Source organism: Triturus cristatus, chromosome 8 (assembly GCF_964204655.1).
Source record: "Triturus cristatus chromosome 8, aTriCri1.1, whole genome shotgun sequence".
Taxonomy (NCBI): Eukaryota; Metazoa; Chordata; class Amphibia; order Caudata; family Salamandridae; genus Triturus; species Triturus cristatus.
The window spans coordinates 1242309292-1242327027 of record NC_140591.1 but is presented as its reverse complement, the minus strand read 5'-3'; the positions used below and the strand labels follow the sequence as shown (position 1 = coordinate 1242327027).

At 46.5% G+C, this 17736-nt stretch overlaps 1 protein-coding gene across 2 annotated transcripts in view; it reads left to right on the top strand.

Annotated features, from left to right (window-relative positions):
* MED14 (mediator complex subunit 14) overlaps positions 1 to 17736 on the top strand; it is a 1045467-nt gene that overhangs the window by 32251 nt on the left and 995480 nt on the right. For both annotated transcript variants that reach the window (XM_085622933.1, XM_085622932.1), the window contains exon 2: positions 12469 to 12495. In XM_085622933.1, coding sequence (XP_085479059.1) covers positions 12469 to 12495 — 27 coding nt within the window. The remainder of the gene's footprint in view (positions 1 to 12468; positions 12496 to 17736) is intronic.

Genomic DNA, 17736 nt, shown 5'->3' with positions numbered 1-17736 from the left:
TCTTCCTGGCCACCGGTCACTGGCAAGTGACTTTGAACACTGTCCCTTCAATTTTCAGGTCATCTTCATCTTGAGTCCACCCTTGGATTCCACCGGACACTTCTTAAGTCTTCGCAAGCTGCAAGTCTTCTTTGGTCTCCATAGAAAACAGCGACGCGACCCGACACCAAAAGACATCTGTGCACCCGGCTTCCCTGGGTGAGGTAACTCGTGCACTAATGTGTGTTGGCCCTCGAATTACTTACCTTGTAAGTGGCTTGCTTGTAGACTTCCTCGAAGTACCCTAAAACTTTAAAAATCAAACCGCGACTTGCTCCATTGTAATCAGTAGGGAACCCGCGGCTGTGTTTATACACTGCACGCGTCTCCCGTGGGTCGTTTACTTACCTGCTTTCACTGCAGTCGTGAAGCCCCAGCGATTCTACAGGCCCTAGGCCTTGTCATTCTGCAAGTCGATTTTCCTAACCCTCTTTTTTAGTATATGGTCTGGTACGCCCCTAGGCCCCCAGCCACATTTGTGCTTAACTTATTGTGAAACGTTGATATTTGAATGTGTTCCTGGCTTCTCATCTCATAAAGAGATTAGTAGAGTGTGTCTAGAAATAAATACATATATATTTGATATATATACCTGTGTGGTGTCCTTTCATTTGGTAATTCAAGAGATTATAAGGCAAAACAAGCTGCTTTTACATTCCTCAGCGACTTAGCCTGAAGGCTGCTCTCCACAGCTACCACTAGGATAGCTTTCTTTAAAAGGTTGTCTTAAACCTATTTACCATAAGAGTCGAATTGAACTGGTGCATGGTGGCCACTATAACTAGAGACCAGCATATGCCAGGCCAACTTCTCACAACAGCTAAGCGCCAGTTGCAGGAATCTGTATTGAATTGCATGAAACCGGACTTTACTGGGGCTGGGAGGTTAGATCCCTGTGTTTCCTTTTGTTTTTTAAGCTAACAGCCCTCCGAATATGGGTACATCTGAGTCAGTAATTCATTTCAGACACAAAATTACAAATCCACTGGCAATATAGTGGAGAAAATGTGTAGATCCAACATCAGACTGCCTTGTAGCTCCATCTAATGATCCTCTTACAATTGTACAAATAGAGGAACTAATGATATCACTCCTGACCCCGGTTGTAGAGAGAGTTAAAGGGTTGGGAGAGAGGCTGGATAGGTTTGAGCAGGCAACTCTGGACAATTTTTTTTCTCTAAAGTCCCTCATTAAATTGCATTCCAGAATCAGGGAGGATGGACAGGGAGGGGAAACTGGCGCTCGGGTGACCGCTTCTAATACGGCACGTACTGTAAATGTGATGGCAGTGGCAAATGCCCCTGCTGTCCATGTTGCGGTTCCTTTAGGTAGTGCTAGTCAAGCAGGGCTGGCTGCTCCAGTTGTCTTAGCACAACTGAATGTACCCAAGCCTCGTACTGCCCCGGTCAAGAAGCCTACTCGGGCTGAGTTACCCGGTAGGAAGGGTCCTGTAAAACCGAAGGGAACTGCGAATGGCAATGGCGCTGAACAAGCCCATTTGAGTAGAAATAGTATTAGTCTCCCAAAAGCGTCCCAGCTAGAAGCACCGCCCCCCAAAGCGGCCCTAAAAATTCCACCTGTGAATTTGCCCCCAGAGTGCCACCCGTATGTCGTCATACTCACAAACGTACCCTGTCTGAAGGATGATCACTATGAATCCCATCAGGCACTAAAAAACAAAACCCTGCACTGGTTAAAGATTAACAGACCTCTACCTAGGGATCTAGATGGGCTGATCCTAGGAGTGAGAAGGGTAGGGTGGGTAGGTTATGGACATAAGCATCTAGATGGAGACTGTGTGGTGGTAAATTTCAAAGACCGTAGGGTCGCCCAAACGATCTGCAACCAGAAGCATGGTACTGGGGAGCTGGCATCGGTGTGGTAGATTTAACCTATTTCTACCCAAGGCCTGTAGCAAACTATAATGGTACTCATTTAAGTGGGGGCTGGAGTAACAATTTTTCTTACTTTGATAACCCTTTCTCCCCCCCCATTCTACCAACCAGTAGCCTGGCCTGGATATCATGGGAGGTTGCCTGGATATTGAACCGATATCTGTCCTGGGGTGGCCACCGGGTTCCTAAGTCTAGGTTACGCCCCTGAGTCATACGAGTTGGGTAAAAGTAATACCATCCCTCCTTCACCACCAGATGAAGCCACCCACCTAGCGCAGGTTATTGACCTGCCTGTAGGGGGCCAATGTGGGGGCAGTGGACTAGGGCTAATAGATCAGACGGAGGGGACACCTAGCCTCGAGCCCCGCAGGGAGCCGGCTGCGGCGGATCCAGACCGTAGGATTTTGAGCTGGAACGTTGCGGGCATCTCGAGGAAGCTGGGCCTACCTGATTGGAATGCCCTTGTGAAGGGTTACTCTATTTGCATTTTCCAAGAAACATGGTGTAGGGAGCCCTGCCACAAGGTAGGTTATTCATCTTATTTTGTTCCCGCTGTAGCCCCCTCTTCAGGGAAGGGACGCCCCTCGGGAGGTCTTCTCATATGGGTTGCTGTCTCACTTGATTGTCAGGTGGTTCAGCATCGCATCAACTCACCCGATCTTCTTAACATCTCAATAAAGGGTGCACGGGGTGGCCTGATTTTGGACATCTTTAATATCTATGCTAGAGGCACGAAGGGAGGTTTACAATCTCCCATAATAGCTCTATTAGAAGGCTCGCTTAGGCAGCGTCCCAACAAATCTCGCGTCCTGGTGGCGGGAGACCTGAATTGTACGTTTGAGCCCTTGGGCCTGGACGATATATTGGGTATTGATGAGGAGGACTCCAGGAGAGGGATTCCTGCCCTAGCCTTGCCCCCCATTAGGAGGTGGACCCAAGTGGCGGTACAGATTAATTCCCTAAACTTGGAACTTGACCTTAGGGCTGTCAATGGGAGGACAAAGTCTGACTCAGCAGGAGCCCATACCTATAACAGGCCGAACCACACGTCAAGAATAAATTATATTCTTCTTGACGCTAGCTCATGGAGTATCCTGAGGGATATGGAGGCTGTACCGACAACTGAGAGTGATCACAATCTCCTCTCACTTGCCCTCTCTCCCCAGTGGCTTAATGATCAGGGGGGAACTCTATCCCGCATAGCACCAAACACCCACGAAGTTTACCCATCTAACTGCGGCAGACGATTGAAGTGGGCTAAGCTCACTATGGCAGAAGAGAAAGTTTGCAGCTATAGGGGTGCTCCTAGTTGCAGCACAGTGTAAGCTGGACTCGCTGACCCATTTGCCTGAGGAAGTCACTATGACTTTTTGCAACTTAACCAGGGCCCTGAGCAATCTCTTCATTGTCCCAAGCATGGCTCCCTGCGCTGGTAATAGGAAGAAGCCACCTAAAGTGCAGGGATGGTTTACCAAAAAATGCAGGGAAAAGAAAAAAGTATTGGTAGGTGCTGTTAAAGCTAAATCTCCAGCTGCAATTAGGCTCGCAAGGAAAGACTACTCCCAGACTATAAAAGTAGCAAAAAGAGAGTGGGAGGAAAAGTTCTGGGCGGACCTTTTGGAGGCAAGTTTGGGCAGGGATGCTAGGGGATTTTGGAGTCTGGTAAGATCTAGGGACAGGCCTGTCGGCACTTTGCTGACGTGCAACATCCCAGCCCAGAACTGGTTCAACCATTTCCTGTCCCTCTATACTCCTCCTGAGGGGATTTTTATCGACTCCTTTCCTCTGGCCGACTACACAAGGGTCAGTGAGGGTGATGCTTTTACCGCCAGAGAAGCGGAGGTCGTAATCAAGTCCCTGGTACCCCTAAAAGCTGCTGGGCCTGATGGGATACCCGGTGATTTGCTACGTGCCAAGCCTAAGGAATGGGGGAAGCTGGTTTCCACCCTACTTAACGCTATTTTGGGGGGGCCCCTGTACCTGAATCATGGAAGGGGGCGGAGGTTGTCCCTATATTTAAGAAGGGATGTCGAGACAACCCCGCCAACTATCGGCCCATAAGCCTTATTGACTCATCCCAAAAGGTGGTAGGGAAGTTGATTCTGGGGAGGGTGCTCCAATGGCTGGATGACAACAACATTCTGTCAGATCTCCAGGCTGGATTCCGCTCTGGAACTGGGACCACTGAGCAGGTCTTCAGATTGGCCCTCCTCTACTGGAAGGTGGTCGTGCTGGGCAAGGACAGTCTTTATTTGGCCTTTATTGACCTTAAGACTGCCTTTGACCTGGTACCTAGGTAGGAACTGTGGAGGGTCTTGCAGGGCCAGGGGTTGCCCCCATATATCCTATCGCTCCTGATGAAATTACACGCAGGCAACTATGCGCAGGTGCGGTGGGGTATGAATGGGGAGAAAACTGACAGGATTCCAGTGAGGAGGGGTGTCCGCCAGGGATGTGTGCTAGCTCCCACCCTATTCTCCCTTTATGTGAATGGGGTGGTTGAGTATCTGCTAAAAGAACCCGCAGACGCACCTTCCCTGGCGGGCAAACGGATTCCAACACTGCTTTTTGCAGATGATACCCTCCTCATTTCAAAGACCCCCCCCAGGGCCTTCAAAAACTTTTAAACCGCTTCCAGGAGTTTTGTTCTCTTAGGGCGTTGGTGATCAATGTCGACAAGACCAAATTCTTGATCATGAATCCTCCTAAGAAACTAGGGCGTCCCCCGGCCTTGAACTCTGTTCCTTTGGAAAGGGTATCAGAGTTTGACTACCTGGGAATCCGCCTTAGCGATTCACTGAACTGGACCCCGCACATCCATAAGATGCTCCTCACCCACTAAAGGGTGGGTGGTGTTTTGCTTAGGAAACAACGTTCTTCCACAATTAAACCTATCGCCCCAGTTGTGGAGATTTATATAGTCAGAGGGGTTAGCGCTGCTTTATATGGGGCGGAGTTGTGGGGTACATGTAATCTGGAAGTACTAGAAAAATCTGAGAGCAAATTTCTGAAAGACCTGATGGCTCTCCCTTTGAGCACGCCCACAGTTCCTGCGCTGTTGGATCTAGGCTGCAGATCGATTGCAGACCAAGCACGACTTCGTCCCTTGCTCCTGTGGGCCCGGTTGTGGAGGGTGCCCAAATTATTCTCTTACTCTGAGGCACTGTCCGAGGTTATGGCAATGGGGGGCTGGCATAGGATCAAATGGTTAAGGGACGTTAAATGCCTCTTAGGGGAGCTGGGTCTTGGTGAAGCTTGGGTCACTCGATCTGCCCCGCCTAAAGCCACGATAAAGAAATTGTATTGGGAATGGGTCTCCTATAAGCTTACTGTCGATCCACGTCATTGCAATTCCACCGCAGCCTTTTTGAGGATTAAAGACGTGGTGGCCTATGAACCATATCTCGACATGATTCGCATTCCCTTTGACCGGGCCTTGTACTTCAAGTTTAGAGTGGGGACTTTACCTGTAGGTGACCTAACAGCCCGGTGGAAATCATCCCTCCAGTCCTCCCCCTTCTGTGCCCCCTGTCCCACGCGGGTCGAGACGGTGGCACATATTCTTTTTGAATGCCCAGATTATTGTACACCTAGGAGGCGCTGGCTCAAACCTCTGTGTAGACTTTTAGGTACTCGCCAGCACATTGCGGCCCTACGCATCTTATTGTCCAACACATCCACCTTGGTGGTTTGTGGGGTGTCAAAATTTCTAAAGTGGTCTTGGTTGATTCGTGTAAAAAGGCTGTCAGTCTCAAATTAATTCTATTTTTAACTGTATTTTATTGGATCATGTCACTGTTTTTATTTCTCTTTTGTATATATTGTAATAACTGTGACTATTTTTACTTGTTGTAAAGCTTTTATGATATTCATATATCGAAATAAAGCCAATCAATCAAATCCACTAGTTCAACGTGCACTTTGCCTACTGTATCATGTGTATATGGGGCCATGTGGCAGCAACAGTCACACATTCAAAATTTGGCAGGGATAATTTAGGCATTCATGTCCCTGTTCTGCTAAATCGTGTAATATCAACGAAGCACCGCCAACAGACATTTCTGTGCACTACATAAGTTCAGTATTATATCTCGCCTGTGTGGTGTACAAAAGCATATAGAAAAAATAGCCCATTTCATAGTTAGAGCACACATTGCGGCGCTGTCCACTTGCAGGGACCGAGAAAGGGAGGCAACTGCACAAATAGTGGTATGTTGACCCCCTCGGGAGAAGCCATTAACATGGAATACGGGCAGTTCTCATGTGCTACCGATCCAGGGAGAATTTCGAAGCTGTCCAACGAGCGTACTACAAAGAAGCGATGCATTAATGATGATGATATGGAGAAATGGAAATATTCAAAAGCTTCTCTACACACAATTTAGAAACATGTCTGTTATTTAACGTTATTAAAAGAAATGAAATGTGGATAAAAAATGTGGGTAGTTGAACGTTGCTCTGTTAGCATAGTCTTCTGAAACAAAAGATGCAGTTTTCATAAAACCTACAATCGGACCACTTTAAGAAATAGGGTGAAAATGCACAATGTGTACACTGCACAGAACCCAAACACTTGAGTAAAGAAAGCACCTTATCTGCACCGCATCAGGCTGTGCCGAAAAGGGGAGCTGTAGCCGGGCCCTTAACTCCATATACAGGGGCCATCGGTGTAGGGTGGGTTGTGCTTCATGGCAGGCACGGAGGAGAGAGAGGTAGAAAGGGGCAGCCTCCTCTGCGGCTGCAGCCCAGGCTCCGGTCTTGTCCAGCGCCCCTGCTATCACAAACAAGTGGCGCTAATGAGAGAACGGCAAGGCAAGTGGGTGATAGTGGAGGAGGGGTGGGGAGATGAGGCTGGGACAGGAACGTTGAATGCGGATAGAATAAAAATAAGCATGCTTCCGAAGCGTTTTACATAACTATGGTAAAAGACCCCGGGCGGCGCCGGGCAGTGACTATATCACCTAATTTCCCTGTGCCAACCAAAAATAAGCTTGGCCACCCTAATTATAAACAGATGGCCCCTGCGCTTGAAGTCCTGTGAAGTACTCGGGTACGGTTTTAAACCAGCGCGGCCACGCTAATGAGAAATAGATGGCCCCTGCGCGCTGCTGCTCGCTCCCACAAGGTGGATGCCTGCACAAGCACGAGTGCTTGAAAAGGGCAGACCAATTCCAAAAAGTCGTCTCCTAGGGCAGCGCATGCATGCTGCTTAGGCGAGACCTAAAGATCATACAAAATGGCTTTTGTGGAAGGATAGTCATGTAAAAACCCCTCCTATTTGGCTGTAGTGCACAATAGTATGTTTGGCAAAATGAGAAGCCATTCCAGCTGCCCACCATATTGGTCAAAAGGTGATGATATGGGCATGTTTTATACCAGCTAATCCATTGAGTTCACCTTGAATAATTTCCTATACCAGAACATTGTAGATGACAGTAAGATCACCTGCCCACATTTTCGGTGGGCGGATGATAGAGCCTAGCCAAAAGTGGAACATGCATGAGGACAATGATACAAATCTCAACAGTAAATCTACATCTTAATCGATGGAAAAGAAACCCCCAATCCTATTTAGATGGTGTGACAGGACCTAAAGAGACGTGCAGAAACAAATGCCCTCAAACATTGCCAGTTTTAAGCATTTTTGTAAGAAGTTGGCAGACATTTCTCCCAGGCAATGTGAGAGGCTTTAACCCCTTCGATGCTCATGACGGAATGATTCCGTCATGAGCATCGGTGCTCCTGTACTCATGACGGAACCATTCCGTCATGAGGATAGGGACACGAAATCCCTCTGCTGCAGACAGCAGAGGGATTTCTTTTTCTCCCCCAAAACCTCCGGAGCTGGGGAAGAACTTCCCCAGCTCCCGAGGACCCTCCTGCTGTTTCTGTGAACTGATGATCAGCGCGCACGTCACGCTGATGTCATTTCACAGAAACTGAATCTGAATTGAGCCTTCAGGCTCATTTCAGTTTCACTTTCTACGCGCTCAGGGGGCTGTCTCCATCCCCCTGAGCACGTAGAAAGACGGGAGAGGTATAATTAAAAAGGGGAGTATCCACCCCCTAGATGCCAGGGAGGGGGGAGCGGTCCCTTGGGCAACGGCCTTTGCTCCCCCATATGCATTTGGGAAAATATAGTCTTTCTGGTCCCCCTGGGGGGCTGATGGGGCAGTAGCCCCCAATCTGCTCCCCGGGGGGCAGAAAGCCCACTAGATACCAGGGATTTAAAAAACAAAACTAATAATTAGGGGTGGGGGCTGCCCAATATGGCCATGCCAATGCCCCCAGCCCCCTGCCGCAAAGGTACAGTCTTTTTGCCCCCCTTGGGGGGCAGATCAGGACAGTAGCCCCAATCTGCCCCCCACGGTGGGCAGAAAGCCCACTATGCGCCAGCGAATATGCTTGCTTTTTTATACGCAGGGGTGGGGGATGACCAGGATGGGCATCCCAATGCCCCCAACCCCCCAAAAGAATAGCCACAGTCTTTCTGCGCCCCTCTGGGGCAAATCGGGGCAATAGCCCCTGATTTCCTTCCTCCCCAGGGCGGCAGAAAGCCTACTAGGCACCGACCTTTTTTCGGAATGTGCCTACCTGTGGATTTTGGGTCCTAGCGCAGCCGGCACCTAGGGAAACATAGCAAACCTATATGTTTTTCAAAACTAGACACCCAGCGGAATCCAGGATGGGGTTACTTGTCTGGCTCTCACCAGGTATGTTACCCAGAATCCCTTGTAAACCTCAAAATATGTAAAAAAATAAATTAAAAAAAAGAAGAAATACATTTCTGTGGTGGAATGTTCTGGAATCTGCGTGGATTCACAAAATTCCTCCCTCCCCGCATTCCCCACAGTCTGTCGCGGGTGGTACTTGTGCCTCCCACACGAGTGAGGCACCATTTTTTTCGGGAGACCTGGGGGAATGCTGGGTGGTAGGAAATGTGTGTCAGCCAGATGATGCCACAACTTTCCCACTCAAAAATGTGTGGAAAAGGTGATTTTTTTCAGCTAAATTTGAGGTTTGCAGGGGATTCTGGGTAAGAAAACGTTGGGGGGGGGATCCACACAAGCCATACCTCCCTGTAATGCCCCGGGTGTCTAGTTTTCAGAAATATGTTGGTTTGGTAGGTTTCCCTAGATGGCCGCCGAGCATGGGGCCAAAAACCCAGGTGTCCCCCCTTGCAAAACCAGGTCGTTTTGTGATAGGCAATTGTGATGTTGCCTCAATACGTTTTTGGCCCTTGCCTGTCGCGGGTACTTGGGCCTCCTACACGAGTGAGGCACCATTTTTCTCGGGAGACCCTGGAAAACGCTGGGTGGTAGGACATTTGTGTCAGCCCGGTGATGCCACAACTTTCCCACACACAAATGTGTGAAAAAGCTGATGGGTCGTGGGCACTATGCCTACCCACACAAGCGAGGTACCATTTTTATCGGGAGACTTAGGGATAATCAGATTTGTAAAGCAACTGTTATTACCTATTGACTTTAGATGCATTTCTGCCTTCCAAATGAAAGACAATGTGTAAAAAAGAAGTCCTTTTGAAAAATGACTGATAATTCTCATGCTAGTATGAGTATTCCCAATTTCGGAAATATGCAAATATCTACTGTTTCTAAATTCTATATTTTGTTCCCATTTTAGAAAAACATAGGTGTCTTTCATACCGATTTTCCCATGTATACATTTTCCCAGAATAATTGCTATATATCCGGTACGTAATAAAAAACCATTGCAAGTCACTGCTCAGTTTTTGGCTCTGGGTTCGTCGGGTGCTTGGTGAACCTTCAAGTCCTATATATCCCCACAACCAGTAAGGTCCAGCGGTTGTAACAGTATTTTGCTTTCAAAGAGCTGTCCTAATTAGAAGAAGTTACAGGTGAAAACGTTGACACCAAAGGCTGTTTTTTTCCAACTAATTTTCAATTTTTCCTATATTTAACTTACTGTTAGTTTCTATAAAGAAACCTTGAAAGATCTACACAAATGACCCCTTGCTGAATTCAGAATTTTGTATACTTTTCTAAAATGTATAGCTTTCCAGGATCCATTATTGCTTTCATACCCATTTCTACCATTAATGGGAAGGAGGTTGAAAGCACAAAAAATAGCAAAAGTAGGCTGTGTCCCAGAAAAATGCCATAACTGTGTAAACATGTCGGTTTTCTGACAAAAGTCTGTCATTCACAAAAAGCTGGGAAAATTGTTATTTCAGCCCACAAACCCTGTTTTAATACCATTTGTAGGGAAAAACCCCGGCGCTTTCATTTGCAGCACGTTTTCCCCATTTTTGCCCCCTAAAACCAACATTTAGCTGTATTTTGGCTAATTCCTGGGTACCTTTAGAATCCCCAGGATGTTGGAAGAAAGGGTCGCAAATTTGTATTTAAAAAAAAAAAAATTTATTTATTGAGATTCTACATGTCATCACATATTATAAATCTGCACAGTTGTTTTATACAATAATGTAGTCGTTGAAAGTGATATTACATGCGCATAAGCAATACTTCTTCGTGCCATTAGTACGAACAGAAACTAAAAAAACAACTTCCGCCCTTCTCTTACCTCTGTACATATACATACTCATTTTCACACTGTACAGGTTAATATATCGGTAACGTTACAGGGTTTACATGAATACTGTCCACAATATTATGCATCTCAGCACTGTTGTTCATTTAACCCCCTGTGATCCATGGCTACCTCTATACATGAATACATACGTGGATCTCTACAGTACTGTTTGATTGTTTGTTACTTATCCCAAGCTTCTCTTCCTCTTGTGCCCAACGAGGCCATAAATGGTTCCCAGATATCCTTTGGGCGGGACCTGCTGGGCATTGGCTCCCAATAATGTGACAGTTCGTCTTTACGATAGGTAGCATCATTCACCCATTCTGCTACGGTTGGGGTGCCTGTTTTTTCCAATGGATCGCCACCTGTCTTTTGGCCAGGAGCAACTTAGGTGTATCTAGAACATAACCCAGCAGTGCTATCAACGGAGAGCATACCATAGGATAGCTCATCATTTGTCCAATATGGTTAAATCCTGCTAGCCAAAATTGCGATATCGGTCTGCACTCCCAGGCTAAGTGGATAAAGGTGGCTCTCTGAGAGCTGCATCTCCAGCAGCGCGTGTCTGGGTGAAGCTCCATGCGATGTAACTGCGTTGGTGTACGATATAAGCGATGCAAATAATTGAAGTGAATCAGCCAAAGCCTGTAATTTGTCGATAGAAGTTGAGTACAACAGAATGCCCATTGCTTATCCGTTATGGTAATGTCTGCGTCGTCTTCCCAGTCTGTTATGGAGTGGGCTACGGCGATAAGAGACTCCCGTTGGTTAACGCTGTAAAGGCGTGTAATTAGTTTACGGGCTGATGGTACAGAGATAATATTTTTCAGTGCTGGCAGTGTGGGGGGCATTTGCGCAAACTCGTCCTATCTAGCCCTGCAAGAAACAAGTGGGGCGGAAAGCTCCCACTCGCAAGCATCTATGTTAATTATCCATGCCTTTCCAGCAAAGCAATAGCCGGATCTATAGGCATAACACATTCTACCGCAGTGGATAGGATCAGTACCTCTTTTCCATGAGTTAAATATTGCAGCACAGGACCATGCCAGATGAAGGAAACCTCTGGAGGTCTGCACGATTCACAGTTGGAATCATCTCTTGTTCCGGGTTCTCCAAAGTCGGTCCTGGAAGGCCGGATCCATGCCAGATTTAAAAAAATGATCACATTTATCTAAAAGAGGATATGCTAAAAATGTGGCATGGTTCCGGCCCTTCCTGCAAGTTTTCCTTTATAATCTTCCAGGGTAAGGAAGAGACCATTTCTGTACAGCTCAATCCACCTCTTCAAGCCCTGTGTGTGGAGTTGCACCAGAGCACCCTGGTCGTGCGAAATTTACAGCAGGAGGCTGATGACTTGGGGGAAGCCTTGGAGTGTATAGATAGATTGAGTAAAAAGGTGGGTGCAAGCTATTGCAAGCCCTGATAATGCACTCAGTTGTTGATACATCAGCCTGGGATCTAGCCAGCAGTCTCCCCAGGAAAGAGTGGGCAAGACAAGAGCCGTACTATCAACTTCAATAGCCGAATTCTGTAGGAAAGGCGGGGGCTTGTACCAAAATATTGAATAGTGCGCCTGTGCACACAGATTATATAGCTTAAAGTTAAATCCACCGTGGTGAAACGCCAATTTGATAGTCTCCCGTCCAATCCTGTGCTGCCTGTCTGCCCATACAAGTCTGATCATGTGGGATCTAAGGACCTTAAAAAGGCAGTGTTATATTCAGGAAGAGATGAGGCAATTTAGGGAAGATCACCATTTTCATAAGACTAACCTTCACCCTTGTTAAGTGCTGGCAAACAGTGTTGTCTTGACAAATGCTTTATATACATCCATTTATAGTAATTCATCTAATGACTCTTTGAGTATGAAGAAAACTGAGGAAAATGTTTTAATGTAGTTTTACACATCTGTGAAAGAAGACAAGCTGTTGATAATATTAATTGTGGCTTTTTGTTTCAGATTACCAAGGAAGACTGACATGGAAAGGTGAGTAACCCCAAATTCCCCCTTTAATTAATTGTATTCCTTGTGACTCTCCTTTTTGCTCCGATTATGTTTCCGTGCAATGAGATGAAGTAATATCATGTAGCACAAAGTACACATCGTCGGGAAAAGGCATGGTGGATATGTGTACAAAAATATAAATCGATCCAAAGTAAAAAATAAAAACAAAGTAACTAAAGTTCTATGTTCTTTACATAAAGAAATCACATTTGTTTGTGTTGGAAATTCAAAAAGAGGCCCGAGTACGAGATATATAAGATATTTTCAAAATGTCTGACTAATTAGAGTGCTGTATTTATGCTGATGCCCTCCTAATTACACCAGAGCTCCATGTTCTTATCAGTAGTGCATATGTTGTGCTTTTAGCTAAAAATAAGGCAAACTCAGCAAATTTGTTTGCATATTTCACCAACCCCTGCATGTTGAAATGCCCATAGTATGCACACTTTAATGGGGGTCAGTCAACGGGATGATATAGTTGTTCTACTTTACTGCTTGCTGATGGTTCTTTTAGTTGAGCTTGTGGGATGTTGATACTGCCTTGCTCAGCTTGTATTTTGTGGCCTGCCCAGCGATTAACCTCCATTGAACTGGAAAATCCGCAATTCACAGGACTAACCCTGCCTTTTACTGTGCTGTTCTTCAGGAAAGGTAGCCTCTACTGACCTTGGAAGCGAAGGGATCAAATAGATAAACCCTCAACCTACTGCCCATTCATCCCAGGCTATGAGAAGATTCACAGCAGTAGCTGCAGCTGTATTTCAGACAAACCTCACCATGGTCATGGCACTACATAATTATGGAGGGCCTGCACTGTCCATGCCCTGGATCCATTGGGTGTCTCCTTCTGCCCTTTGTTAGCCCCTGAGGGGCATGGATGTGGCTGCCTTAATTCCTGAACGATCTGATCTATTTTTGTAGCCCTCAAGATCCTCGTAATATATTTGTTTAAAGTTGTGGTGTTCGTTAAAGTTACGCTAGGTGTGTGAACGTTTTGATCCGTTGCCAGTTGAAACTGGTAAAGAGATCATGTCCATTGGGTACCTCCAGTCTAATGAGTTCCCATGCCACTAGAAAATAATGGGCTTCTTACATGGTACTTAAAGTTTGGATTTTGGGATGTCCTAGTGGGTACTAAATTGCTACTATATTATCTTCTCCACCCCTCTTGAAGACAAAGACTACTTGGATCTTTAACATATGCTTTGAACTTGAACAGTGTCCCTTCTTGACACTGGTTACTATATGTCAATTAGCACAAAAATTAAAGCAAGACAGTAGGCACCTTGAAAATTGCATCATCAGATCTTCTGTGCTCTCTTCATTTGGGTAGTTCTTTAACACCCCCTCTATTTATCAGTTTCAGGTGAAGACATAAAAGCCTGCGATAAAAATATGTAATGCTTACAAATATTGGTAGATTTGTATTTTGCTTTCAGAAAAGAGTTTTTTTCCTCTTACATAGCAGAACAATGTACATGGTTCAGAATTCTGCAGTTACAGCCTTAACAGAAGATGGCAAAAAGTTCCCATAAAAAAGTAAACCTCTTTATTTACAGTACCAATTGCACGTTTTAATTTTGCAGTTGAATTTCCGAGTCCTGCATACTGGCCCTTCAAGTACAAAATACATGTTGAACATGGTTCTCACTCTATGTAAAAGGTACACCACAGTGTAGCAGGGACATAAAGATTATAACTGTTAACTCCTGATGTAAGTTAATAGCCTTAATCTAGAAAAAATAAAACCTTGTTCCTACTTTTATTATTGCAGCACCTAGAAATATCTCCTGTGATTTTTAGGTCTCGCATGGTGTTGGCAGCGCAAAGAGCTGCTCCGCCTCCGCGAGAGATTTTGTAAGAGAGGACTTTGAAAAGAGGGCTTTAAGCCCCGCCCCTCACTTCCATTGGCCGGCGTCACCGTTTATGATAAACGGTGGCCTGCCATTGGAAATTAGGGTTTTCTGTTCACGCCCTTTGTCTCCGAACCGGACTGGCTCGCCTGCTTTGCTACTGTCGCAAAGCAGTTTTCTTATCTTTATTGGGCCAAACACATGGCCCCATAAAGATACGAGATCCCCATGCTCCGGCTACAGCGTGGTCCTCTTTCACTTTCGGGACCGCGCTTGTTTTTGTATCGGCCAAGATATCAAAATACCAGTGGTCGTGGTAGAAAACTGGTCTGGTGGCAGCACTAGCGCTGGTTAAATGAAAACCTGGCGTATTTCATGATAACCTTTTATAGGCATTTTCTCATACTGTATAATCTGTTTATTTGCTGCATACAAACTAAAATGAAGACGAAATACGAAACTGTAGTATCCGTATTTTATATAACCTCTTTACTTTGCACGCCAGAAAATGGCTTTCATTCAGCGCCCTATTCGAGTACAGTAAAGTCTGTCTTTTGTGTCCTTGGGCAGGTCACGGACGAGATGTGGTTGTTTGGTAGCTCTCCATTGGCTGTGTAATAGATATCAAGGAGGGACAACGACGGTTTTCGTGGTAAAACGTTCCCTACTTCGAGTGGATGTTCACGTACAAGCCACTTTAAAGTTATTGACTTTATTTTCTATTACATTTCAATACGTCTGCAGCTTAAGTCAAAATCTCATTAGATATTTTCATGTATACGTACCCAGGAATACCGTTTAGCAGCTTAGGCGTTATGTCATTGTTTTTCTGCTAACATATTGAACAATTCCGCCGTAGGTACTTTATGAAATTTCAATGCGCTGCATAGGAGGAGACCTTTAGGAATCGATTCACTTTTTGTGCCAAAAACGTGCACGCACTGCATTGCTTTCAATGGCAAAGCGTGCACGTTTGGCGATTCCCTTGCGGGAGCGAGCTTTGAAACCATCTGTTTGTAATTAACTTGCAAACAGATGGTGCTCAAGGCTCGCTCCCGCAAGGGAAATGCTTAGTGTGCTCTCGGCCGCACTCACTCCACCCCCCACCCCCTCCTCCTCCCCTCAGCTGCATTACTTGCATCCCACGGCGTTTTGCCTGCAGGAGCGAGCAGTGCCTCCTTGTTATGATGGTGAGTAAATCCCTCAACCTCCCATGCCTTAAAGTGTAACGCCTGCTTCTCGTTTAAAGCGCAGTGTTGTCCTTGGGCCAAGTCAGCGCCATATAAAACTGCAAAAAAAAGTGGGGAAATGTAGGAAGAGGAGTTAAACTTGCTTAATGTGCATGCGCCTTCTGTTGAGTTTTGTACAAAATGCCCCCGTTCTGTGTAGGCGTCAAAAAGCTGGTTTTGAAGCCAGCAGCTTCGCGGGGCGCCCAAGCTTCCAGCTCGAGGTTTACTGCTGCTTGCAATGCACATCCTGTAAGGCCCCTTCATCTGAGGCTTCCATCGCGCTGCTGGGGCTTGGGCCGGTAAGTGACATCACCGGCCGCATTCTGTTTTCTGTGTCTATGGGTGTGGGAACGCGGTGACATCACTTTATGGCGTGCTCCGCCGGGCACAGCGTGATTGGTGGGAGGGTGGGGACTGGCGGTGATTGGCAGCCGCAGTGAGAACTGCCGCATCGCTCGTGCGGGGCAGGATGGTCAGTTTGTTCCGGGATCTGCCGCAAAAGCAGTGCTAGTCATGCTGGCTCACTGTCAATCCCTGACATTGATACCGTCAGCAGCAATCAGACTTTGAAACTCGATGGGGGCGCATCATACTTTAGGGTGGAGAGGGCTGTCTCCCCTATTAATTATGGGGGCATCCATTTCCTTCCACAATAACCAGGATGAGGGTCTCGCGGGGAATCTGAACTGTCACGTTGACGCATTACATACTGTCCAAGTGCAAACCTGCTGAAAGCAGTGGAGCCATTGTGGGGTAAATACTTAACGCACTTGTTTGTGTATAGCTGTTCAGCGGCATAGAGAAACAAAATGGTATTTCAGAAACGCTTAGCACCTCAAATTTAAGTGAGTTGCTGCTTAACTTGTAAGCGATTACCAATCAAAGGCAGGTTCTTTCTAGATTGTCTTCCGTGACTGACACCAAGCTGCGAGCACCAGAACATCGATCACTGTGTGATCATGTGGTCTTTCTCCACAGATCAGCCTCCTGGTGTACCTTTTATCGTTCTGCCCCATCTCGTACACTGGCTCACACGCTCGAAGATCATAGTTTTGTGCGCTCTTTACCAGTTGGCCGAATGACACTGTGTGCCCAGGGTTATTCAAAGCCAATGGGAAATGTGAGAGTACTTCAATTGTTTCTTGCTGGTATGGTAACACAGGCCCGCTTTTTTCTCCCTTGAAGCAATTCGCTTTTCGGTGAGATCTTTGTGGTTCCAGCTAGACCTATCTATTGGATATTTTGTCAAAAATCCCGTTGCTTGGTCTGTCCTCCCTCTCACCAGTCCGTGCTTGCTTAAATGTCTTTCTGGAAGCGTGCACTTGGTGTTTGGGGCTGGCGAGAGGATCTGTCCTGCTCTCCAGAGCGCATGGGGGGGGGTTAGAAACATCAGGGATCAGCTGCCAATCGCACTGCAAAACAAAGGGTCTGGCAGCTGGTCCCTCTTGCTGACGCTTTGCAGTGAAAGTGAAACCTCCCAGTTTAACGCCAGCGAGGGTGCTTCTAGCCTGTTACTGACAGCCGGGAGCCAGGGTGGAGCCTGGTGCTACTACCCGCCTTGAGAGCTTCGTCACATGGGGCAATTCTGACGCCGTGACCAGGCTTCCCGGCCGGACGACTGTCTTAAGACCAGCATTGGCATAGCCAATAGGTCTCGCCTTTGGGACCTTAGAAGTATTTAGTTATGCAGCACAATATCCTTGGTGCAACAACATCAACTGTTGCATGGCTAAACACGAATAAGGACCCAAAGGCGAGACCTATTGGCTATGCCAATGCTTGTTGATACATGCGTAGCTGTTGACCATAATTACCAATTTTCTATGGCCAGTTACCACAGTGTTCGAGGCATATGAGCTGCCGATTACACACTGTGCATAGATCGCCATCTGGTGTTGGGCCCGGATGTTTGCAGTTGTTTTTCCTCTTGGAAAGTCTTTGGAAGTCACGAGGTATGTGACTCCTCCTTTGGATCGTATTGCGCATGGGCTTCGGCTCTATCCTCAGATTGTTTTTTTCCGCCATCGGGCTCGGATGTGATCTTCACGCTCCGGTTCCGAACAGTTTCCAGTTCTTCGATCGACGCGCAATCCTCACCCCAATTCGCGGTATTGTTTTCGATCGCGATCTCCACACTCGGC